At 51.9% G+C, this 22,461-nt stretch overlaps 9 protein-coding genes across 9 annotated transcripts; 3 read left to right on the top strand and 6 right to left on the bottom strand.

The window, feature by feature from the left end:
• Window positions 1–630: 630 nt before the first annotated feature.
• On the top strand, window positions 631–1,458 carry DSM5745_07020 (putative cell wall protein; the record flags this gene model as incomplete). Its single annotated transcript, XM_026749036.1, has 1 exon — window positions 631–1,458. The coding sequence occupies one exon, from the start codon at window positions 631–633 to the stop codon at window positions 1,456–1,458; it is 828 nt and encodes a 275-aa protein (XP_026602126.1).
• Window positions 1,459–2,721: 1,263 nt separating this feature from the next.
• On the bottom strand, window positions 2,722–4,039 carry DSM5745_07019 (dolichyl-phosphate beta-glucosyltransferase; the record flags this gene model as incomplete). The annotated part of the gene is made up of 3 exons (XM_026749035.1): window positions 2,722–3,066; window positions 3,123–3,875; window positions 3,923–4,039. The coding sequence occupies 3 exons, from the start codon at window positions 4,037–4,039 to the stop codon at window positions 2,722–2,724; spliced, it is 1,215 nt and encodes a 404-aa protein (XP_026602125.1).
• Window positions 4,040–4,748: 709 nt separating this feature from the next.
• DSM5745_07018 (uncharacterized protein) lies at window positions 4,749–7,221 on the bottom strand (the record flags this gene model as incomplete). Its single annotated transcript, XM_026749034.1, has 3 exons — window positions 4,749–4,889; window positions 4,936–7,000; window positions 7,070–7,221. The coding sequence occupies 3 exons, from the start codon at window positions 7,219–7,221 to the stop codon at window positions 4,749–4,751; spliced, it is 2,358 nt and encodes a 785-aa protein (XP_026602124.1).
• A 2,083-nt stretch (window positions 7,222–9,304) lies between these two features.
• On the bottom strand, window positions 9,305–10,967 carry DSM5745_07017 (C3HC4 finger protein; the record flags this gene model as incomplete). The annotated part of the gene is made up of 3 exons (XM_026749033.1): window positions 9,305–9,325; window positions 9,382–10,760; window positions 10,814–10,967. 3 exons carry the CDS (start codon window positions 10,965–10,967, stop codon window positions 9,305–9,307), a joined length of 1,554 nt encoding a protein of 517 aa, XP_026602123.1.
• A 1,812-nt stretch (window positions 10,968–12,779) lies between these two features.
• Window positions 12,780–13,744, top strand: DSM5745_07016 (putative NUDIX family hydrolase; the record flags this gene model as incomplete). Its single annotated transcript, XM_026749032.1, has 2 exons — window positions 12,780–13,178; window positions 13,232–13,744. The coding sequence occupies 2 exons, from the start codon at window positions 12,780–12,782 to the stop codon at window positions 13,742–13,744; spliced, it is 912 nt and encodes a 303-aa protein (XP_026602122.1).
• Window positions 13,745–13,848: 104 nt separating this feature from the next.
• Window positions 13,849–14,414, bottom strand: DSM5745_07015 (MutT/nudix family protein; the record flags this gene model as incomplete). Its single annotated transcript, XM_026749031.1, has 2 exons — window positions 13,849–14,087; window positions 14,141–14,414. 2 exons carry the CDS (start codon window positions 14,412–14,414, stop codon window positions 13,849–13,851), a joined length of 513 nt encoding a protein of 170 aa, XP_026602121.1.
• A 2,737-nt stretch (window positions 14,415–17,151) lies between these two features.
• DSM5745_07014 (HAD family hydrolase) lies at window positions 17,152–17,966 on the bottom strand (the record flags this gene model as incomplete). The annotated part of the gene is made up of 2 exons (XM_026749030.1): window positions 17,152–17,898; window positions 17,958–17,966. 2 exons carry the CDS (start codon window positions 17,964–17,966, stop codon window positions 17,152–17,154), a joined length of 756 nt encoding a protein of 251 aa, XP_026602120.1.
• A 1,501-nt stretch (window positions 17,967–19,467) lies between these two features.
• On the top strand, window positions 19,468–21,095 carry DSM5745_07013 (initiator tRNA phosphoribosyl transferase family protein; the record flags this gene model as incomplete). Its single annotated transcript, XM_026749029.1, has 5 exons — window positions 19,468–19,817; window positions 19,900–19,934; window positions 20,002–20,174; window positions 20,229–20,895; window positions 20,944–21,095. 5 exons carry the CDS (start codon window positions 19,468–19,470, stop codon window positions 21,093–21,095), a joined length of 1,377 nt encoding a protein of 458 aa, XP_026602119.1.
• Window positions 21,096–21,133: 38 nt separating this feature from the next.
• On the bottom strand, window positions 21,134–22,040 carry DSM5745_07012 (aldo/keto reductase family protein; the record flags this gene model as incomplete). Its single annotated transcript, XM_026749028.1, has 2 exons — window positions 21,134–21,469; window positions 21,525–22,040. The coding sequence occupies 2 exons, from the start codon at window positions 22,038–22,040 to the stop codon at window positions 21,134–21,136; spliced, it is 852 nt and encodes a 283-aa protein (XP_026602118.1).
• Window positions 22,041–22,461: the final 421 nt, after the last annotated feature.

The raw sequence follows: 22,461 nt of genomic DNA, 5'->3' as shown, positions 1-22,461 counted from the left end.
ACCATACCATGACTCACGTCTCGACTGATGGCCCATTACGATAATGGGATGATGTATGTACACGCACAATAAACGATGTCACTGTCATTGATATTTCTCCGGTCTACCCGTCTCATCCCTTCTCTCTGATCTAGGTAAAGTACCTGACTATCAGCATCACGAGCAAACCAACCCCTTCACCCCTTACATCTGTCTCAGCCCCATTGGGAGATTTGAAACATGTATACAGACGAACACCATCTATTCGCTGCTCATGCTCGCTGATTACAAGCCTTGTGTTCGTCCGTATGAAACACTCTGAGGGTAAAGGAATCAAGGGCTTTCGGTTTGACGACCTTGCAAGTAGGTAAGGACAATGCCCTTGTGATTGTTCCGAAAGGATGCATTGTCGATGGGAGTTAGGGTATATAAGGGGGCTCTTCGAGCCGAGAGTCTGTAGCTACCATCAAGCATCTATTCATTCCTTTTCTACCAACCTGTCGCTCTCTATAATACTCTATCTACACTCTTTCAAGAACTCCTTGTTCACCAACACCAAGCTACTCCCTCATTACCTTCATTTGTCCATCCATCCAACCATCAGCCTCGTCATCCAATACACACTCACACACACACACTGATACCACCACCATGCCCTCAAAGCCCACCATGAAGACCCTCCTAACCATCCTCCTCCTCACACCATCCACCGTCTTCTCCGTCCCCGTTTCCAACACCGTCACCCGCAGACAAACCAGCTCCTCAAGCCTGAATACCGTCACAAACGCCGGCAGCAACACAGGCATCAGCATCCCCGACGGCCCATCCTACAACACCAACGACTACTTCACAAACACGTACACCGAGACCCAGACCTCTAGCCCCGGAAGCCCCGGTTCAAGCACCTCAGAGGAGACCGGGTACACGGAGGCAGGCTCGAACACGAACATTGCGATCCCGGATGGGCCCGCCGTGAGTCTGGGGGGTTACTTTGAGAATACGTATACGTATCAGGAGAGCTACGACGAACCAGAGCCGGAGCCGGAGGTCACCGGGGAGGAAATGCCCAGTGGTGAGGAGGAGCAGGAAGATGAAGAAGAGACCCCCACTCCACCTGCAACGCCCCCGACCTTCCTCCCGCCGCCGCCTACCTCAACGCCGCCTACTGTGGATCAGTACACGCCTGTTCCTGTGCCGCCCGTTGAGCTGGGTGAGGTTCCTGCTCCTGCAGCTGCTCCTGCCCCTGAGATCGGGGCGTGTCTTGCTCCCGAGTCTGCACCTGCACCCGCACCCGCATCCGCACCTGAACCCGCCCCCGAGCCTGAGCCGGAGTTCGTGCACGAGCCTCAGGACTTGATTGAGCAGGCCAAGGAGCTGGAGGAGCCTGTACCTGCCGTGCCGGTTTCAGTACCAGTGCCAGTGACAGCACCCGAGGCGAGGGTCGAAGCAGAAGCGGAGAAGGGCTGCACTTGTGCTTGATAACTTGCGCTTGGTGGGGTAATATATGAGCTCTGCTGTTTACGATTGCCTTCTTGTTTGTTTTAGTAGATGGGGTTTCTTTCCTTGGGCGTTGATCTGTGTCTTCGTGGATGGGTATTGATAGATAATACAGAGGCAGGACTCGGCGGATATAATAATAGTTCTTATTCTACTTGAATACTATAATGTGTATGATCAAGACGTTCTTAAGGACGGCAAATAGCATATAGTCCCTCCACTGGATATTCTAGATGGTGGTGGGTATTGCGACAACGACAACATCCACGAAGAGCCAGTTGACCGTGGTCGCGAACAAGGTGCCGAATCCGATGTTGCGCGTTTTCTGCGAGTCGAGCTCGGCCCGTATATGTATGGTATTGAGAGCAGCGGCATCTCGTAGAAGACGTAGTAGACGAAGATGAAGATCATGGCAGGGCCATGCGGCTGCGTAGGCCGAAGGGTCGGGTGAGGAAGATGGGTAGGTAGTATGCTATCACGTCGGTGCCGCCGACCTGTTGGAAGAATGCGGTGCCAGCGCCTAGTAGCATGCGGCGGAGGGTTTGCTACTTGCTGTTCCATGTGAAGAGATCTTTCAGGGCCCGGAGAAGCCAAAAGTCTCAGGAAGGATTCGTAATCGAAGAGGCCACTGAAGACGCACTGCGAGCAGCAGTGATTCCATGCCGAGAGAGTCTTCCCTGTCCCTGGGCATGGCATCCTGCAGAAACACCATTGTCGAAAGGGTCAAAGAATTGAGGACTGAGATGGGAGTTACCATCCAACGGTCTCTATAAAGCTTCCCAGGAACCTATCCATCGTCCCCAAGTTCCTTCACCGAACCTCGATTCTGAATGATGGAACAATAGTACAAGTGAGCCCCAATCGCGGGGGAGTCTGCAAACCCAGATGGAAGATCTCGAACTCCAATGTCGTGAGCGGAAGCCTTCGCTGAAGCTGGACATGGCCTTGTTGAAGGACGCATCAACCGAGCCCAGCATCCGATGAATAGAGAGAGAGAGAAATGGCCTTGGCTATGTTAGAGCTAATGCGGTTGACGTTTGAGTCCAAGACATACCGTACTGTCGAACAAGCAACTCACGAGTCCATGGGTGCAATTTCTGCAATGTAGCTGGTACTGAACATGGTTGGCAAACCAAATGGAACATAGCCAAACAAGGAACCTCTACACGTGGATAACGAAGAGAACAACCCATCAAGGAATCGATAAATTGCCCATATACCTAACTACCAACACCGCATCACTAATCAAGCCCGCCTATAAACGCCCAGCAACCAAGCCGCGCGCAGCACCGCCAAACTCCACGCCATGCCCACACTATCCCAGATAACATTCAGTTTGCTACCACCAACCTCGCGCCAGTCCACAGGGACCTCGGCCACAGGGATGCGCGCAAACTCCGCGAGCATGAGCATTTCGACGTCGAAGATCCAGCCCTCGGAATGCATGTAGGGGATGATATCTGGGAGCGAGGACCGCGAGAAGAGCTTGAAGCCGCACTGCGTATCCTTGATCGTGGCTGTTTTGGAGGGCGTCAGGAGCCACAGGATTAGATGGAAGGAGTGCATGAGGAAATTGCGGAGTTTGGAGCGCTGGGATGGTTAGATTTGTACGGCTGCTTCGGGATGGTGGGACAGTGCTGGCATACCTTGACGACGGCGTCGCTGCCGACCATGTGAGCGCGAGATCCGACGGCTATTCCCCGGCCATGCGTATCCTCAACTTCCTGGCACGCGGTAACGAGTTTCCCCAAATCCGCAAAATTCGTTGCACCGTCAGCATCCGCGAAAATCACATATTGCCCGCGAACATGTCGCATTCCGTGCGTGACGGCTCCGCCCTTGCCGCGATTCTTCGCCAACCTCACGACTCGGATTGTTCCTGGCGGGATGTGCACGCCCTCCTGGGGCTCTGGTGTCCAAGGCCCGGCGTGGCCCTTCGGATGTAATGAGAGTTGGTGGTCGCGCGCGAAAGAAAACGCCATCTCCTCCGTGTTATCCGTTGATCCATCAGATACGATTATGATCTCCCAGCCCTTGCCTTGCGACGCAGTTGCGTTGCCGTTTGCACTTCCATTCGCTTGCCCGTTGGCGGCCTTCCGTTGCCGGAGAGGTTTCTCCTCGGTTCGACTGCTAGCGAGCGTCCCGTACATCCGCTCCAGGTAGTTCACTGCTTCTTCCAGCATGCCTCCAAGCCTGTCTTTCTCGTTGTATGCTGGGACGACTAGGGACATAAACAGTTCGGCTTTTTCGGTGTCGCTTTTCTTCGAGCCCGAAAGCGTCCATGAGGGTAGTGATTCGGGTTTCGTGATAGATCCATCTTTCGAGATAGTGCGGTACGTCGTTTCTTCGGGGAGGGGATTTCGTGGGATCGGAGCAACCAGGGATAAGAAGATGTATAGCTAGCAGAGTCAGTATAACATGGAAGCAATTGTTGGATGCCACGTACAGAAACAAACAGGCCAGCCGCAGTTGCGCAGACCGCGGCAATGATGATTGAGAGGGGTACGCTGGCTAAAAGCTCGGCGCAATGCACGCAGGTGCCAGTCCAAGCTGACACATCCATGATGGACGTATATGACGGGCGAAGAGCCAATTGCTATGCTGGAAATGACGAAGTATGCAAGTTGAGCAGCTATAGAGCTCTCATGGGATAACAACGCGCTCCTGGCCGGCCATGCGACAGGAGTTGCCGGAATGTAATCAACAAGGCGAGAGTGCGACGCGGAATGCAATGACCATCATGCAGTTCAAACCACAGCCAGAGAAGATATTTGGGTGATAAAGAAGGACTGTTCCTGTCGCCAGCTTGTCCTTTCGGGGATCGGAGAGGTTGGCGGGCCGCGAGGTTCCCCACCGCTAAGGACACTAGCACCGCCACACTGAGGAGTATACTCCGCGTTGCACGTAAGCTGATGACGGAGCACTGTTTGAGACTTTGTAGTATTTATACTCTTACTATTATCTAGACTAGCATTGACAGAATGGACATATCAAGTATTCCCACGAAGCCTGTAGCTTCTCAGTCAAAGTCGTCGTCCAGCAATCGCTGACATGCCTTGCTTATACCCGCATGTCTCACGGTGGTCACCCCACAATGTAGGTGGAGGTACTCCGAAGACTGCCTCGCTTGGAAAGTCTTCTGTAACTATCCAAAGACGATAATCAACAAGTCAATATCCCGCGTGCACATTTCTGTGTCAAATGCGTCGTGACTCGCGATTTACTCGGGAAAAAGAGTAGGCTCTCCATATCGGAGTATCGGAAGCGCTGTATCATGCATCCACTGTTAAACTCGTTTGTGAGTTCTGTCCATAAAATGGATTATGTTTCTGAGCCATATCGGCCAGGTTCGAGGCAAAGTCAGTAGCTGCAAACTTCCGTGAAGTAGCATCATATGCCATCCAGCGGTTGAACTGTTCAAAGTTAGTACGATTTCACCAATGTTCCGTCCTTACGCACCGTAGCAAGCCTGACACCGAGCCATAAGCACCTGTGCATCCGCTCAAGATCTCGAGACGGCGGCTCGAGATTCCGGCCCTCGTCAGCGGTTGGGGCCTTGTTAAAGAAGCCTGTCGGATACAGATTCTGGCTCCAAACTTGACCACGGATAAGAAAGTCTTCGGGAAGCCATCTACCATCGCCTTGGCTCGGGAACTCGACCTCTTCTATCCGGGTAAAGTCGGCGAAATTGCGGGTTAGTGTGTTGAGGAATGTAGCGATCTGTTTCCAGGGTACTAAGACTTCGACACGCTTCATGCTGCTAGGCGTCCGGGCCAAGCACCAAAGGAAGGCGAGCGATGCATGGAATGATGGATAAACGTTCTTGTTGCCAGTCTGATCCAGCATAATCGATAACGCTTGGAATGTTAGACATGAGGCGTAGAACACCACGGGCGAAATGGTTTCCGAGTTCCTTGTTTCGAGAAAGTCGGCTTCGATCGTTTTGAGGTCGTCAACACGCGTCCAGAACCGGTGAGATGCAAAATAGATATCGTCCATAGACTTCGACTGCGCGGCATTGGTGAAGAATTCCCTTGGTAGAAGCGCAGTTTGGGCCGCATATTCCAGCACTGCGGCGAAATTGCAAGACGAAATATAAACTCCTTGGGGTTTGAAGGTAGGACCCATTCGACCGATATACTGTTCCAGAGATGACAGGAATCCATTGCATGCCTGCATTAACGGGTCTTTCAAGTCACCCTTGAAAAGATACGCATGTGCAGTCACGAACGCTGCTACTGTCTCTTGAAGCCCAATCATAGTTCTCGGAGCTCTCAAAATTGGGTTGAACAAGGTTAAAATACTTTGCTTAGCGCCAATAAACGAATCGACACAGACCAGAGACTTCGTATAGTAGAACAACTGCTGCGTGTAATCCGGCCGAGCCAGAGGCGCAAGATGATGTTGGATCCTGCCAACGTCGGGACTTTTATCGGCGACTTTGTGGTACCAGTACCTTGCGATCTCGGCCCAGGCCTCGCGCTCGCGGGGATCGCCCTCTTCGACGAGTATGTGGTATCGTGACAAGTCGCCAAGGCATTCAAACCAAGTGTCTTCGAATCTGGGAACGAGGTCTACTAATATGGTCATTTGGATGTACGCCTGGTGGAGGAACGCCAGCATTCTCTCCAAGGACTCAGGAAGCCGGCGTCGTAAAAACTCAAGCAAACCATATATCCCAACGCGCCACAAGCGATTGGGCATGCTGTATTGCTCTGCGAGACGCTGGAGGGCGGGCCCTCCTTGTTGAATGATTAGAAGAAAATCGTGATGTTCCTCTATCAGAACATGATGTGTGTTGATTATTCTCTGCCAATCTTGCTCGGACAATGGGGTACTCGTTAAGTGCTGGGTTAAGGCTATGCATCTTTTTTCCACCATGAGAAGTCCGGCATAGATGGCTTGGGTATCATTTATTAATTCCTCTTCTGTCAAAGGTTTAGTGTCTGCCTGTAGCAAGAGCCAAGATGATGTTGTACCTCCGTCAGCTGCCGAAACCTTTCCAGCGGGCCCCTGTTCTCTGCTCAGGCGCTGCGCGGACTCCTGGCCGTAGCTCGAGCTTTCGGATGGCTGGCCGGATGCGCTTGACAAAGAGACGACCTCATCCTGCCTGGCAATTCCGGTGACCGGGAGTCGACCTTCATTCAAAACGGAGCTGGAATGGAGCTTCTGGTGCTGCGGCTGCGATGAAGGGCCCTCGCCACCTTCTAGATCATCTGCCGAGTTTACAGAGTACCGGAGCCGAGACTCATTGCCAGCACCTGCTTTCCCTGGCCAGTTTTCCGCCGCTGTTCGGCTGACAGGGTAACTGCGCGGCGTCCCTGCGCGGGCCCCTGGGGCTTTGCGAGGCTGGCGAAAGCCCTGGGGGTGATGCCCCGAGGGCGCAGTTTCAGCAAGCTGATCGCTTGTCGCATCAGAGGCCAAGTCGTCCGTCCTGGGGTTGGAGTACGAAAAAGTAGCAGAGTATTGAGGGCGATTGGAGTTCACCGATCCATCATCTGACGCAACTGCTATATGCGACCTCCTGACACAAAAATTAGACTACTGTCGGCACAAGAATACGCTCGTTGGACGGAGGTGCGTTCCTACTCACCCAGGTGAGCTGTTCCCCTCGGGCCCCGCATCCGAGCCTATGGCCGCTGGCTGTTTGGTCGCTGGCTGTTTGGCGACTGGCTTCTTCCGATCTCCGCTATACCGGCGTCGCACTGGGAGCGCCTCTCTACCGGCGCTGAAATTCTCGTTCATGGTTTAAGCTGACCCGCGTACTGGAACACGTCATCTGATTGTTCAGTGTCTGAGCGCCGAGTTGACGAAGGGTAGACTAGGGATCCGAAGGTAACCAAATCACATGCAGACAATGAGAGGGGTGTTGATAGAGGAATCTAGATAGAATGTGGGGGGATCTTGGAGCTGAGAAAACGAGAAAGCTCGGTGTTCAGCAGGAGGAGGGATGACATCAATGCAGTTTGAGGCTGGGCATCAACCAACATGCAGAAAGTCAAGACCGCGAGATCCTTCAAAGAACCATTTGAAAGACAATGCAGGGATTGTAGATTCGATTGGCAGAGCTGAGGGCATTTAAGACGGCGAGTTAGGCAACTAAAACAGCTCTCTCTGCCTAGAACTCGCGATGACTGGCGGAGGGGCTGCCGGGTCCACTTAGCACATGGATGGATTCGAGAAGTGGGAGGAATAATAATAATATCTGAAGAGAAGAATTGACGAAAAGGTAATCATACTGATGCTTTTAAGTCGGGGGATAAAATGAGCAATGGATGAGAAGATGAACGGGCTGCTCCACGAATCCTCGAATATCTGGTTGCCTTGTGCGATCCTCGTTTCTTTTTCTCCCTCCGAACTCCCTTCCATACCGTACGCAGAGGGGCTCTCGCCGCGGTGATCAGACATCAGTATAGGCTCCCACGGCTAGATCTTCGAGCATTTGTCATTGAAATGGAATGAATGGCTCTCTTTCCCGCTCCTAGTCGCCACGGGTTGCCTTACTCCGTATATATTCTACATTCTGGGAGGTTGCCTCCTCCAACTGGAAAGGCAACCGCGTCACCTGACAAGCGTCAAGCATCGAGCCCATCGGCCGAACACCACCAAGTCTGTGCATCTCATCAGTTGGTACCACATCTGCATATCGATAAGTGGCTGCCTCGACTTTTCCCGGTCTCAGCCGGCCGTGCCACTTGGCTTTATATGACCCTCTCGTCCCAAGGTCTGTTCATTCATCGACTCGACTTACACGCCGACTCCATGTCACATCTCCTTACATGGACAACAACTACTGCTCCTTGAATGGCCTTGCTGCCAGCTGTTCATAAGGGGCGCTTTATTTTGATAACAGATGCCAGTAGGTGTGTCAGAAGGCGCACGGTGCTCGCTGCTCGGGGATTTCACAATGGACAGATCACCTTTGCATTTCATTGACACCTGCAGAGCTGTATGGCGAAGTCTGCCAGCTTGGACCTGTTATGCGCGCCTCTCCCAGCACCTGATCCGTGAAGTGACAAATGTAGAACTGAACTGATAGGCAAAGCCGACCTCAACAGGGTACAGCCCTGTACTGTATGCGATGCCGAAGCATTCATCAACAGAGTAGCAAGCCGTCTGGATGGATGCCTGGGCAAGGCTAAATTTTCCCGTTGGATGATTAGAGGCTCGATGTCGAGGTCGAGGTCATCAGTTTCGTTGTCAGCAGCGCTTTGAGCCTTTGCCCTGCATGCCCCTTGAGTCATAGCTCTTGCGATGCCAATCAGCCTCGTGTGAAGCTGCCTAAAGAACTGTCTATTCGCGGCGAGAACGCCCCCTTGATCGTTGGCCTCTCGCTATCTGAGCTTAGACGGCAGGCACAGCAGAGCAGTAAGCCGCCATAACTACCGGGATCTGCGGACACGCCATCTAGCTAACTGGCTGCCTCGTCGTTTCCCGGTATATAGCCTAAGATCTACCCTGCTCATAATACGCCTTGCCAGCTTTTAGAAAATAATATTATTGTTTCTCACGCTATCCGGCGACGGATCAAAACTCATAGGATATCGATGCAAATCCAACCGACTCCGACCAGAAGAAAGAAAAACCCGGCTATGACTGACGCTGCTAGAGAATAGCATGAAGAAAGAAAGTCGAGGCGCAGTCTGCCCCGTGCACTCATTGCGCTCCAGGCGACATAACGGAATAGTAGAAGATTGGCCAAAATCTAACGCCGACCGGTCTAAGCAAACGGAGCTGTGGCAAGATATCAGGACGTTTCGATAGTTCAATGCAGTGCGGTCATATCAGAAGGTCAAGGGACGGTGATCGGTTGCGTTGCCTAGTTAGATTAGGGGAAATAAATGCGGTGCTAGGTTGAGTCAGTTGTTTGCGAAGCTGGAAATACCGATCACAAAAAAAACGTACCCTTTGTCTTACGGGTTCGCGGCACATAGGACAGTTTGCCCTTTCCTTTAGATACCCTTTAGACGAAGGCAAGAGTTCATCCGCGCACCATCGGCAGAGAATCGCATGTCCGCAGGGCATCAGCACGGTGTCAACAAGCTGGCACATGCAAATTTTGCACTCCATGTTGATGTTCAACTCGTCTGATTCCTTGGGCTCGGGGCGGACTTCTTTTGAAGTAGCTAGCACTTTTTTCGCTTTGCTTATGGACGCAGCTAGGTTGTTTGCAGCTGGGTTATGTCTGGCGATGGCATAGTATTGACTGGGCATGTCTCGCAGGATTTCGCCAAGCTCAAGCTCAAGACTTTGACTTGTAGCCTGGTGCTGCATTGATTGCTGCGTCGATTGGTGCTGTGAAGGTTGATGTTGTGATGGTTGATGCTGCATTGATTGGTTATACAAGCGCCCGATATGTCTCGTAGATGGAGCATATCTGGATGTATTGAGGGCGGTGCTGGTGGCTGGATGGCTTATTTGACTTTGAGTCATCTGTTGCTGGGTCACACTTGTAGGCAGTGCTCTGGTAGACGAATTGAGGGCGGTGTTGGTGGCTGGATGGCTTATTTGGTTTTGAGTCGTCTGCTGCTGCGTGGATGAAGCCGGAGCGTAAGTCGTGTTAGAGGTCATATTTGTAGGCCGTGCTCTGGTAGACGTATTGAGGGAGGTGCTGGCGATGGGTTGGCTCATTTGACTTTGCGTTGTCTGTTGCTGTGTGGATGAAGCGGGATTGTAAGTCATGCTGGAGGTCGTACTCGTAGGTCGCGCTCGTGCACGCGAGAGCTGGTTAGATCGAGCCCTGTGATGAGCTGGTATTACTGGGGTCGGCGCCAAAGTGGTCGTTCTTTGGTTTCTTCTTTGATACGAGCTCACCGAGGACGTACCAGATGTAGGAAATGCCGCCGCATTACGACTTACGCGGTATGTTGTTCCTGGATTTGTATCCCCCGCACCCATGACGAACGCAAAAGGGTTTGGAGGTGGCTGGGATCGTGGCTCCCCTGGCGTCCCTGAAGATCTAGGGGCTGCCGCAAACATCGGGGTCTGAACAGTGGGGGTTGAGCTCGTGTTCGTTGTGGGAAAGTAATTATACCGAGGCATCGCACCGACCGCTGGAGGACCACTTGGAGGTTGCGTGACAGTAGACCACTGCCGTGTAAGATCCTCGAACATGTTTGGTGTAGTAGAGAGCGTGTCGTATGGGTGATTTGTGTTTGTACTCGTGTTCGCAAAAGTCCCAGTGGTTACGGGAGGTTGGGTAGAATATCCAGATGACCCACTGTCCACTGTTGAAGTTCCGTTGCTTGAAGGAAAAGCCTCGCTGTATTGCGGCATAGGCAAATCTGTAGGAGACCAGATCAGCATGACTGACTTGAAGAGCGCGAAATGTCCTTACCTTGTACGTTCGAGCTCGACGACATGAATTCGTAGATAGGGCCTGGGTCGAGAGGCTGTGTAGGATCATAGTCACTGGGTAGAGATATGCCGGAGACTCCGAGAGTTTGAAAGCTAGGCTCCTGCATGAATGAGGAGGCAAATCCAGAGTCCATGTTGACGAGCTGCCAAAACTGTAGTTGGCTATCCGAGGCTATGGCCTGATCCACGATGAATCAATGGTCTTATTCTGCACAGATGGTGTTAAGGGCAGATATTGGCGAGCGACCAAGACCTGGAAGAATCGCTACCACAAGTCTGAATAGCTTAAGCTGAGAGTTGAGGTAGGAAAAGTAGTGGTATGACTATTGTGAGCGGGGTCAGCAAGATCTATGTTATTCTGGTGGTCTGAATTTGAGATCAGCCATTTTGGACAGGAGAAATGGCCTGCAAGAACAGACATTTCAATGGAAGAATGATAACAGAGTGAACGTAATAGACCCTGCCGGAGCTCAAAAAGATGTTCAACATACCAAAAGAGCCCAAGTATCTGGGTGAATATCCCTCCTAGTGATACTGACGAAAGGGAGTTGCCTTGGGGTTGAGTTGATAACAGAGGGACAATAGACGGCTTATTTTTGTACTCATGTATGGCTCGAACATGTCTCAACACCTAATGTTGGCGACGCATTTGACAGGCAAGGAGGAAAATCTGTGAGTGGATGCTCTACCTCTGCGGATAGACCAGACGGGCCACGGGTTTGAGTTGCCAGAACACTCAGTGCGAAGCTCTGTAGAATTACAGGATAGTCCGAAGAGTAACTTTTGACGATGGTTGAACAGTTCCAAGGGACTGGCTACTAGAGAACAAGCACTCGGGCGGCCATGGCAGTTCGGGGATATGCAGTCTTGAGAAATGGAGCTCGGGCAGAGGCAATATATAGAGTAGCAATCCAAGGCAATTCACAGAAGACCAGAAGGCGGCTCTGTGATCTGTGAAACAACCAGGCTGTAATGCAGACAAGCCTGGACAGGCGTATTCACTGCGCTTCTATTCACTCCTCTCCTATTTTTGTTTTGGTGCTGTGGACCGATCACATTCAGGCCCAAGAGGAACAGCGAAGACAAGAGGCCTGAGTAACAGTGAAGGAGCCGTTGACAGCCGGTTGCTAGGACTCGCAGTGTGATTTGGACAAGTTTGGCTTCAACTCGTCATCAGTGAGGTCAGGGCGAAAGCGCGGTTGTGGCTGCAGGTCAGTGAGCAGCAATGAAATGGAAAAAAAAGTCCCAGAGGTCAGTCGACCTGAGGAGACTCCCTCTAGGCTGGGACCACTACCACCAATGAGGCTGGTACGTACTTAAGGTCAGCGCACATCTAGGCCATGCAACCACGGGATCCCATTTGCTGGAAGGTTGCGAGGTGCAGGGGGAAAGGGGCAAAGCGAGAAAAGAACTAGAGTCTAGCCGAGAGGGCAGGAAATAATTAAATGATAAATGAACCTCCGTACAGGGAGGAATCCTCTCGAGTCAGCCAGCCAGACGGAAGTCAGCACCGCAAGTGGTGGTCCGACCCCGCAAGATGATCTGGCAGACTGGCAGTCTGGCAGTCAAAGGCAGCAGCTCCCAGCACAAAGGCGCCAGTCGGAGACTCGGAGCATGGTGCGTTTTCCTTCGGCTGGGAGCTGGCAAGGAAGATTCCTTACATTTGAGGCGAAACGATAGCTTAGCTCAAAGGGGGAAAGATCATTGATCAAACGATGATGATTGTCGGGGTCTGGGCGATCACGATCCGACAGCTCTGGTGGGCTCGTTGGTTCCCGCAACCCCCGACCCAGACGTCATCCTTTAACGGTACAAATATTATCTCTCGCTGGAACAAACGAGCTCAGACACCTGGTGGGCTGATGCGAGACTGACACGACCATTACTTTCAAACCTCCAACCTCCAACCCTGCTACCTGTGTTCGAAGGGCCGTGACCCTTGGCTCATGCTCCGAGGACTCAAGCCGTGGCAGCGCTTTGCCTTTACCTCCTTGCGACCGCAGATTCCAGTCGCGGCCATGTCGACATCTACCAGCATTCCCGACCATGGTCTAGACTCCTTACCCGTTAGCTGCCCATCGGAGCTATCCAAAGAGGAATTGTCGCGATTTCCAGCCTTCCGTGTTTGGTTTGCTACATTGCAACGCTCCTTGGGCCGCCAGAAACACCCATCGCACGAGTTTCATACCGACCCTTTTGTTCTACGCAAGATCGATGTGCAAGCGGTGGATTTCTTCAAAGGCGGGAGGCTGGGCTTCGTGAAACTCAAAGTAGACGTATCCAATGCCAGCGGCGAGAGTCTACCTGGAAGCGTCTTCCTGCGCGGCGGAAGCGTTGGGATGCTGGTATTTTTTCTCAGACGGCGATATCAAACTCAGCTAACTTCTTCTTTGAATAGCTCCTGCTCCAACCAGACGATGTTCCTTCTGCTTCAGAAAACGACAAATGGGCCGTCTTGACTGTACAGCCACGTATACCCGCCGGTTCACTCGCGTTCTCCGAAATCCCAGCTGGTATGCTCGATGATAGCGGTGCGTTTGCGGGCAAGGCGGCGGAAGAAATTGAGGAGGAAACAGGCTTGAGGATCTCACAAAGCGAATTAGTGGACATGACTTCGCTCGCACTACAGTCAACGGACGGGTCGGAGGATGGCGAGACGCTCCAAAAAGCAGTATATCCATCCCCTGGTGGCAGCGACGAGTTCATACCTTTGTTCTTATGCGACAAGCGAATGCCGCGCAAAGATATTGAAGCCTTGCAAGGAAAACTGACCGGTCTACGACAGCACGGGGAGAAGATCACGCTGAAAGTTGTGCCATTGAAGGATCTATGGAAAGAGGGCATTCGAGACGGAAAGACCCTTGCTGCTTGGGCTTTGTACACAGGTCTGAAGAGAGACAACAAGCTTTGAAAAAGAGCTAGCGGAGCGATGCAGTCGATCTATCACAAATGATCCATAATAGCATAGGAGAGTAGTGATGGAATGGACACTCTATCGGTCTATCGCAATCTACCTCAGAGCTTCAACTTTTTCGCCAATTCGATGCCTTCCGCTATTGTCCCGATTCGAGCATCAATAGCATACCCCTCGGACTCAAGTCTTTTCAGCTCATCAAACAATGAGGCTAGCGGGAGAGTGAAGCACTCTATGAACTCGTTATCCTCAAGTTGTGGCTTGGGGTTTTGGTTTTCAGGAAGAGACATGTCCACGCGAACATGGACCATGTTCAAGTTTGTGTTACAGAACCCTGGGTCTGATCAAACAAGCGTTAGCCGTCGACGGACGTGGTAAAGATATATCGCTCACCATTATACATGACCGTGCTTGTCTCGTCGGCTACGCCAACATATCCTGTTTCTTCCTTGAGCTCACGCACAGCGCACTCCTCAACCGTCTCATTGGGATCGATGAGACCGGCTGGTACTTCGATGACCACTTTATCGATCGGTGGCCTGTATTGCTTCTGGAGGAGCAGTTCTGGGCCGCTGGATTTGTCCAGAATGGTCACAATTCCGACACCGTCGACTTCACAGTTTGCGGGTCGAGTCTGTTTCCATGAAAGCAAGAGGTCAGTAGGCATTCAGGGCAAACTTATTTGTTATTTGGCAAGGGTCGGCATCAGAAATACGGAGTAGCCGCCCGGCATAGACTACTTGCATGATCGTCGGACGAGGCGCGGGAATAATCCGTTTCATCCGATCTTACCTGTCTTTCCGCCGATTCCCATGTCCTCTCGACACCATTGGGGTCGCAATAAGTCGTCTTGACTAATCTTGTCCACTTTGCTTCACTCGGGTCCTAGAGTTTGTCTTTCTCAATGGGTTATTCTGTCGAAATCATGCGCGATTGACCGTACCAGGGGTCCCTTCGACAGGAACTTTGACTTGGCGTACTTTGGGTCTGACATTCTGAGCTCCGAATACCGCTCGGGTTCCAACAAACAAAGGATAATGTGGCTTGACGTTCAGGGGAAGCAAGCAAGTCTAGAAGCGAACCGTAAGTTTGCCGCCGTACTGGCTTCGTTGCACGTCGCACTGACCTAGGTTCGAAATGCCTATCGAGATTGAGAGCTAAAAACCAAAGCACCGGTAGGAACGAACTGGAGACAGGGAAGCAACGAGGGGCAGGCAGAGAATCCCCGAAATCAGGCCTCAATCCACCGCCTCATCTGTTTTTGACCCGCCCACTTTATCATTCCCAGGAAATAACCACATGTTCGGACTTGGTGAAGATTCTATTTTAATTCGAGAAGGATTATGTATCGTGTCTCTCAGAATCTCAGCATCATTGTCGTTCGGACTTTTGGCGTTCAGCACTCTGACATTATTAGGTATGCACTATGCAGTGATCTAGATTATTTCAGTCTGGCCGGTACAAAACGATCATTCTCCACTTGGAAGAGCGGGGTTCAAGTCTTCAACTTTGATATCACCCCAATGACGTATCCGACGAACCCTGATCGATCAATTCCGGTAGCATCCCGCTCAACATCAGCGGAGCGTTCAATTACCGCTGATGGTGGGGACATAATGGCATCGGAGGGTCTCAACTGCCCTCCAGAAAGAACTGTCCAGTCTCTACTCCACCACAAGACTCCGATTGCTTTGTCGTCTGCATGGGGTATATGGAGCTTGGCTGATGCGTCAATGTTGCCTCGCTGATTTGGCAATTGCCTCGAGATGGCAATCATCACCGGACGCTGACCGGTAGCACAGATTGGAAATCAAGGAACGGCCTCGTTTTGAATTCGGCTCATTCCCAGGCACGGACTTTCGAGGTCTAAATAGGTGCCGGGGGGCAGAGGTCGATGTAACAATCAACAGAGCTGCAGGGCGGGGTCCCTGCCATCCTGGCACATTTGCGCGGAACTGCAACTTCTATGCACAACCCTATGCGACAAACTTCCAAGTCTGACGCATCGAGGCTGCTTGAATGGACGCGACGGAGATCACAAGGTCAACGGACATAAAGCCCCCGGAAACCGCGAACGGACTTTGATTTCCCTTCGGAAGTGCAGCAACGGGAACCGGAGGAGATGTGTACTTTCAGTCAGTCAAGTTCACTACTACTCCGTATCGCCCCCTTGTACCACCCCAGCGGACATTCAACGGTCACACCCGGCGCTTGCTGCATATGGTGACCTATTACTACTAAGTATACGTACCCGGTGAGTCCAGCCACCAGGCACCTAGTCTCGCCTCAATCAAAACGGACTCCGTCAATCCGGACTCCGGTGAGCGTACCTACCACATTGATCGAAAGTCCGTTCTAAGGTCGGAGTGCCAACGCGGACGCGGACACGGAGGAAGAGGGCGGATTACGACGGAGACGGACGACGGAGACGACGACCTGCATATCCCCGGTCTGGCTCTGTTCGTACTCCGCAGGAGTTCTCTACATCTCGTAGTCATGCAGTAGTACACCTTGAGTAAGTAGTTAGGAAGACTAACTTAGCCTCTTCAGTCCTAAATAGCTGCATCCCATATATATAGACAACTACAGAGTACTAATCCTTCACCCTGCCTCAAGCCTCAAAGCATTTCCATTCTTGTTTCTGCTTGGACTCAGGAAATAGGTTAGTACCGGCGTGCAATGATCAAGGATGATGCTGGGAACGGGTTCATGCATAAGCATCGCACAGAGCGCAGCACATACTTGGAAGCAAATAACAACGATTCTCAGTCAGTAGTTCGGCACTTCGGCGCCTCGGAAGTAGGAACACGTCCCTGCGATGGCTTCGAGATCACGGGGTAGTCAGCTTATCAATTACGTACGGAGTATCTGAGTTTCCTCAATCCTACGGAGCATCAAAGTGGGCCCCACTGTATACTTATTCCCTTGGATTAAGCGCATTTAGTGTTGGGACGGACTAAGGTTGGTGGTGGATGCTGCCGTCCCCGCTCCATACTTCATTTCGGGGGAGGGGAAGGGTCCAAGATGCCTACTGGTTTGAGCGTATTTATTATTTACTGAAATGAGATATTGAGAAAAGTTCTATTCTCTTTTGTAGGCTATGGGTATCTTTCTGTCCATCTGATCCTGTCTATGCCACAAACAAGATGAATATTAATCCATGTATCCGAGCCGAAGAATTCTGCAACGGTGTAGAAGGAAAGCGGAACGCAGATGGGCATGCCCCGTCAGCACTTGGTCGCAAAAAGGAGAGTGTGATCGTCCTGCGAGGTTGGCGAGCTCAAATGCGGGAGGGCGTTTGACAATAGAGTATTAAGAGACATGAGGAAATAACCGAAATTGGAGAAGGAAAATGCGCCCGCTGTCGTGACATCGTGTAGAAACCGAGATAGCAAAAGGGTGATTTAGAGAGCAGCGACGGGAGCCTCCGCCTCTTCGATCTTCTTGAGGCAGTCGGGGAATTCGCTCCAGTCCTTCATGATGACCTGAGCGCCGAGATCGGCGAGACGCTGGGTCATCTCTTGTTGCTTCTCCTCAGTGGGATAGCTGCCGACGTAGCCAATGACTGCAATGTTGGCACGAATGGCACTGGTAGCACCAGAGATACTGTCCTCGACGGTGACAGTCTCCTCGGCCGTCTTTCCGCACTCCTTCAGAGCGTGGATGTAGATGGCGGGGTCGGGCTTGGAAGTAGGCTTGGGAAGGGAAGTGGCAGCACTAAAGACCTTATCGTGGTCGAAGTACTTGTCCTGTCCAACCTTCTCAATGGAAGCGCGGACACGGCGCAGAGCAGAGGAAGAAACAACGGCGAGGTCGTACTTCTTGGACTCGAAGAGCTTCTCAACCTGCTCGGTGGCACCAACACAAGGCTGAGCCTTCTCGAGCAGCTTAGCGATGACCTTGTCCTCCTCCGCTGTAACGTAGGACTCAAGTTCATCCTTGCTGAGTTCGAACATGAACTTGGCCTGCAGAGACTGCATCATGCCGCGAAAGTTCTGACCAACAAAGTCCTTTATGAGCTCTTCACCGGTGTAGCGGACGGGGAGGCCCTGCTTCTCGAGGATCTCATTGGCGAGGTCAGCGCAGGCCTCGAAGGCCAATTCCTCCGAGAGGACGAGGGTGTTGTCACAGTCAAAGAAAATCTCCGTGATCTAGATCAGAAACGTGTTAGTTGTGACGCCTGATCAACGATCGGTGGAGAATATCCCACCTTAGGCATGATGGATGATCTGTGACGAGTCTTGATGAACTATGAGAACTTGAGAAGTGTGTTGATGTGGAGGGGTGGAGGGGTGTTGGTGGCAAGTGCGGAGGGCGGCTGGGGACAAGAGAGGAGAGAAGTGTTGGTTGGATTAAGCTTGCAGTAGGCAATGGAACGAAGCAACGAGAATGAGGGTATTGCGGTCCTTTAAGTAGATTCGGAGCTAGTCAGACCCAGCGAAGATATCAGGTTCCTCAAGGCTCAAGAGGGGAAAGCGATAATGTCATGGGTGATTGTTCCAGGCAAGGGCGGGGACGGTGGGGTTTGAGGTCATACCGTGACGTTGGCGACCAGAGCGCGCGCAGCGACACCGCTTCGGCGGGCTTCGGGCTGCACAGCCGTTAAAATTGTTGACTAACACTGCTGGGAGGCCTATCACAGAGGGCGCCCTTGGGCACGCCTGTTTGTTTAAGGCCCAGGCGTCATTGAGCGTGCGTATTGGGAATAGCGCAGTTTGGCTGGAAGTCTGAGACCGGCCCCGCCTTTGATATGGAAATGCGCAGAAAACTGGCTCTCAATGAGGAGAACCAAATCGAATCACATTCAACCTTTTGACTGCCTCATTTCATGTTCTTTTCCTTTCTGCGGTGGTATCTGTTACCCCTGGACAGTGGATAAGGTTTGTCAGGCTCTCAGCCCACGGTACTACTTCCTTTGTCTTCGGGAGTGCTCGGCGCAGTCCGTTTACCATCCGAACCAGCCGGGTCTTGAATGGCATCAATCGCGGCCGAAGCTATATTAGGTGACCGCTTGGGACTAGGCGTTCGTACGAGGCAAGAAGCTGTCAGAAACAGCCTGTCGCTATACGGAGTACAGCGTTCCAGAGTCTGATGGGTTCAAATATATACCTCAAGTCCTTTGGAGTCTTCCCGTAGTGTATCAACCCAAGGCTAAGCCACGAATCAGAGGCGAATCAGAGGCACTTCCCGTCAGTGTAATGGACTTCTCAGGCTTAGGTCTCGTAGCCATTATCGTGGCCCCATGGACTTGCAATGCAACCGTTTCCTCAAAACGCCAGCTACATCCAGCCCCCCGGGACACTACACCGTCTCGTTGGCAACTGTACGCATTCAATGCATGCATCAGGGTGGTGCAGACACCTACCTCGCTTGCAGTCTTCTTCCCACATTAGTACACCGGTGTACGTAGTTAAGTGGCATATCAAACGATCCTTGCGGAGAGAAGTATACGGCTGATGCCTCAATCATCGGGCATAAACTGGACATGTCCCAAGGTCCACTTTGGCTGCTGACATTGTGCGCTTTTTATTGGTTCGATTTCGCCGGTTGAATGATCCAAATCATCAGCACCAGTTCTTAGGCACGCTTGATAGAATATTTTCGTATTCGAGGCGACTCTATACACTGGCCGCGGGCTCTAGGCAGTCCCCAACTACTTACCGATTCCCCTTTGGTGTATCCTGTTCCCTGCTTCTCTTCATGCAATAGCGCCAGCAGACATGGACACTACTTCCAAATCAGACTTCCCCGTGTCCGTGTCGGCGCTGCACTTCCCCTCTGCCGAGCAGTTATCTGTATCCCAGACGCTAGCCTCCTTGCGACGATCTGCACTTTCCGTCAACAACCGTCTGCGTTCCATTGAGGCCGATGCTGCTTTTGTCCGCGAGGTGGCTGACCACTACGGCCTCCCTCTGATCGCCAATGAAAGATGCGGGAGTTGGTATATCCCACCTGATATCAAGACCGGTAGCGCCTACTTCAAGAGCACCGATGGCCATACCGGCCAGTGGGACTTCAGCTTTCGAAGACTAAACCTGCAGATTCTACCAATTGCCCGCGAGCACGGAGGGTTAGTGCGCCACTCCATCCCCTCAAAAACAAGTCCGGGGTCTCCCTTGTTTCTCAAGCTAACCGGGCTTTGATCCTTGCAGTTGTATCATAGTGGACTCCACCCGCCGTGGGAAATGTAAGTCATCTCATTAGCACTGTTGCCGCTAGCCCCTTCTTTGTGGCTCTATCTCACGGACGCCCAGTGATGCCTGATGCCTTGTCCAAAACTGTACCAATCTGGTGCGCCGTCATCAATCGAGCGCTGTTCCCTTCGGAGACTGCGTATCACTCCGTTGAGTTGCCGCCAAACTATTTAGGCGCCTCGGAAGAGTCGCAGATTGAAAAGCGGATTGACGGCTTCGTCCACTCACTCAAGGTACGCTTACGGAATAGTGCACCCCGAATAATCAGAATGGGCTGATCGTTGTAGAGTCTCAAACTTGATTTGGATGATCTCAGGCAGCAGTTGGGAAAACCTATACGAGTTGCTTGGGCCAACCGGACATACTTTCACCCAACAGACTTGGGCAAAGGAAAAGACTATAATCTCTTCGTTCTTTGTTCGGCTTCCAAAAGAGTTCATGGGGCTGAAATATCCGAAGGTGGGTATATCCAGGGTGCAGGGGACGACAGCGAAGCTTGGGCCCATGGTCTCACACCACCCGTCTTCTGGGCTCATAAATCTACCCTTTTGTCACAGGCAGAGGAGAACCTACCCGAGGTAATCGAGAACCTAACACGGGAGCACCGTGGGCAAAGGACTGGCCAGCAAGCGACACTTGTCGCTCCTACTCGAAATCTATATATCGGCCAAGCGGATCCTAGTTTGGCTGACAGCGGTCAGTATGACCTTGTCATCGACTGCAATAGCAATGCAGAGACCACGGAAGAGAACTCGAAATGCCTGAACCTTGGCTGTATATCCTCGAAACAAGGCGGCCGTGATCTAAGAAACCATTTGGACAAGGTTCGGGATTTCGTCGGCTCGCAATTGGGCTCGAACCCGTCACAGTCCCTGCTTGTTATGTGCGAGTCTGGCAAGGATATTTCTGCAGGAACCTTGCTTACTATAATCTGCCTGTTCTATAACGACGCCGGTAAATGTTTCGCCAGTTGCTTCGCATACTTATATCTGACCGCTATAGGTGAATTTGCCGGACCTCGAACGCAAACAATAGGCAAACAGTTTATCCGACAACGTCTTGCTTGGATCGTGTCATCAAAATATGACGTGAATCCTTCACGCAGCACGCTGCAATCGGTCAACGCGTTTCTTATCCAACGACCGGACTATTAAACATTGATTGCATTACTATAGTCTTTGCGGTAAACGATTCACTCGTTCTCAACAGCCTCGACAATGGCTCCAGCACTTCCCTGATCCAGACCATCAAGCACAGAAAGGTCTTCATCGGCGATGTTGAAGTTGAATACGTCGGCATTTGATACAATGCGCTCCGGGTTATCCGTTTTCGGTAGCGGAACCCACCCCTTCTGCAATGCGTAGCGTATCAGGACTTGCTGTGTCGACTTGTTGTACTTCTTCGCGAGCTCAACTAAGGTAGGATCGTTGGCCTTGTAATTCCGAACGATTGGCGAGTAAGCCTCGACGACTATGCCGTTCTTCTTGCAGTATTCGACGATCACCCGTTGCTGGCACCAGGGATGAAGCTGTGTAGTTCAGCTTAGCATGCGTCTCGCACAGAAGAATCACATGGGGACTTACCTCAATTTGGTTTACATGCGGCGGCCACACCTTCGCAATCTCCTTCAATTCCTCGATATGCTTCACACCGAAATTGCTAACTCCGATGGCCTTGGTTCTGCCTTCGTCCAGCAGCTTCTCTAGGGCCTGCCACAGCTCCTTCCGGCCTGACGATCCGGAGCTCGAACTGTGTATCAGGAACAGGTCCACATATCCATCTTTGCCGCCAATCTTATCCACGCTGTCGGCAATCTTCTTATATGTTTCTTCGGGCGAACCGGCGGGTGCGAGAATCTTGGTAGTCACAAAGAGCTCGCTGCGAGGAAGACCGGAATCCCGGATTGCCTCACCAACCTCCTTCTCGTTTGCGTAAAACTGCGCAGTGTCGATGTGTCGGTATCCAGTCTCAAGAGCCTTGAGGGCTGACTTCTTGGTTTGCGCTGCCGGGGAGCGATAGACTCCGAATCCAAGTCGCGGGATCTTGACCGAGGAGTTCGGTAGAGGCAGGAGGTCAGTGATTGTGAAGTCGTTCGACATGGCTTGCTATGTTGCTGATTGAGATTCGTTAAGTTGGAAGAAAACAGATGCTCTGGTTAGAACGTGTTTTCGCGTGGGCAGCGACGAGATGATATGGGCGTGAGGCGGGGAGAAAATCGGCTGCGGCCCCGCTGCTGTCCATGATATCATACGCCCGTTTCATTGCTTGCGATGGCGCAATTCTCTGGTTGACTCACCTAGAACAGCACAGTTCGTTATTATTGCGCGTGGCCGAAACGAAGTGGAGGCCTAAGCGCATGATAATCGTAGGTCCCGGCTCCCAGTCACGTGAGCTTTATTAGGGATCATGTAAAACGGCAGAATGGCGCTGATTGGCCAGAAAAAAGGGCGATCACATGACCTCTTCTTACCGCTTAGACTAAATGACGCTGATTGGCCAGAAAAAAGGGCGATCACATGA

The sequence above is a fragment of the Aspergillus mulundensis genome (assembly GCF_003369625.1).
Source record: "Aspergillus mulundensis strain DSM 5745 chromosome Unknown scaffold_7, whole genome shotgun sequence".
Taxonomy (NCBI): Eukaryota; Fungi; Ascomycota; class Eurotiomycetes; order Eurotiales; family Aspergillaceae; genus Aspergillus; species Aspergillus mulundensis.
The sequence above is the reverse complement of the archived record's forward strand: the minus strand, read 5'-3'. Positions and strand labels throughout refer to the sequence as shown.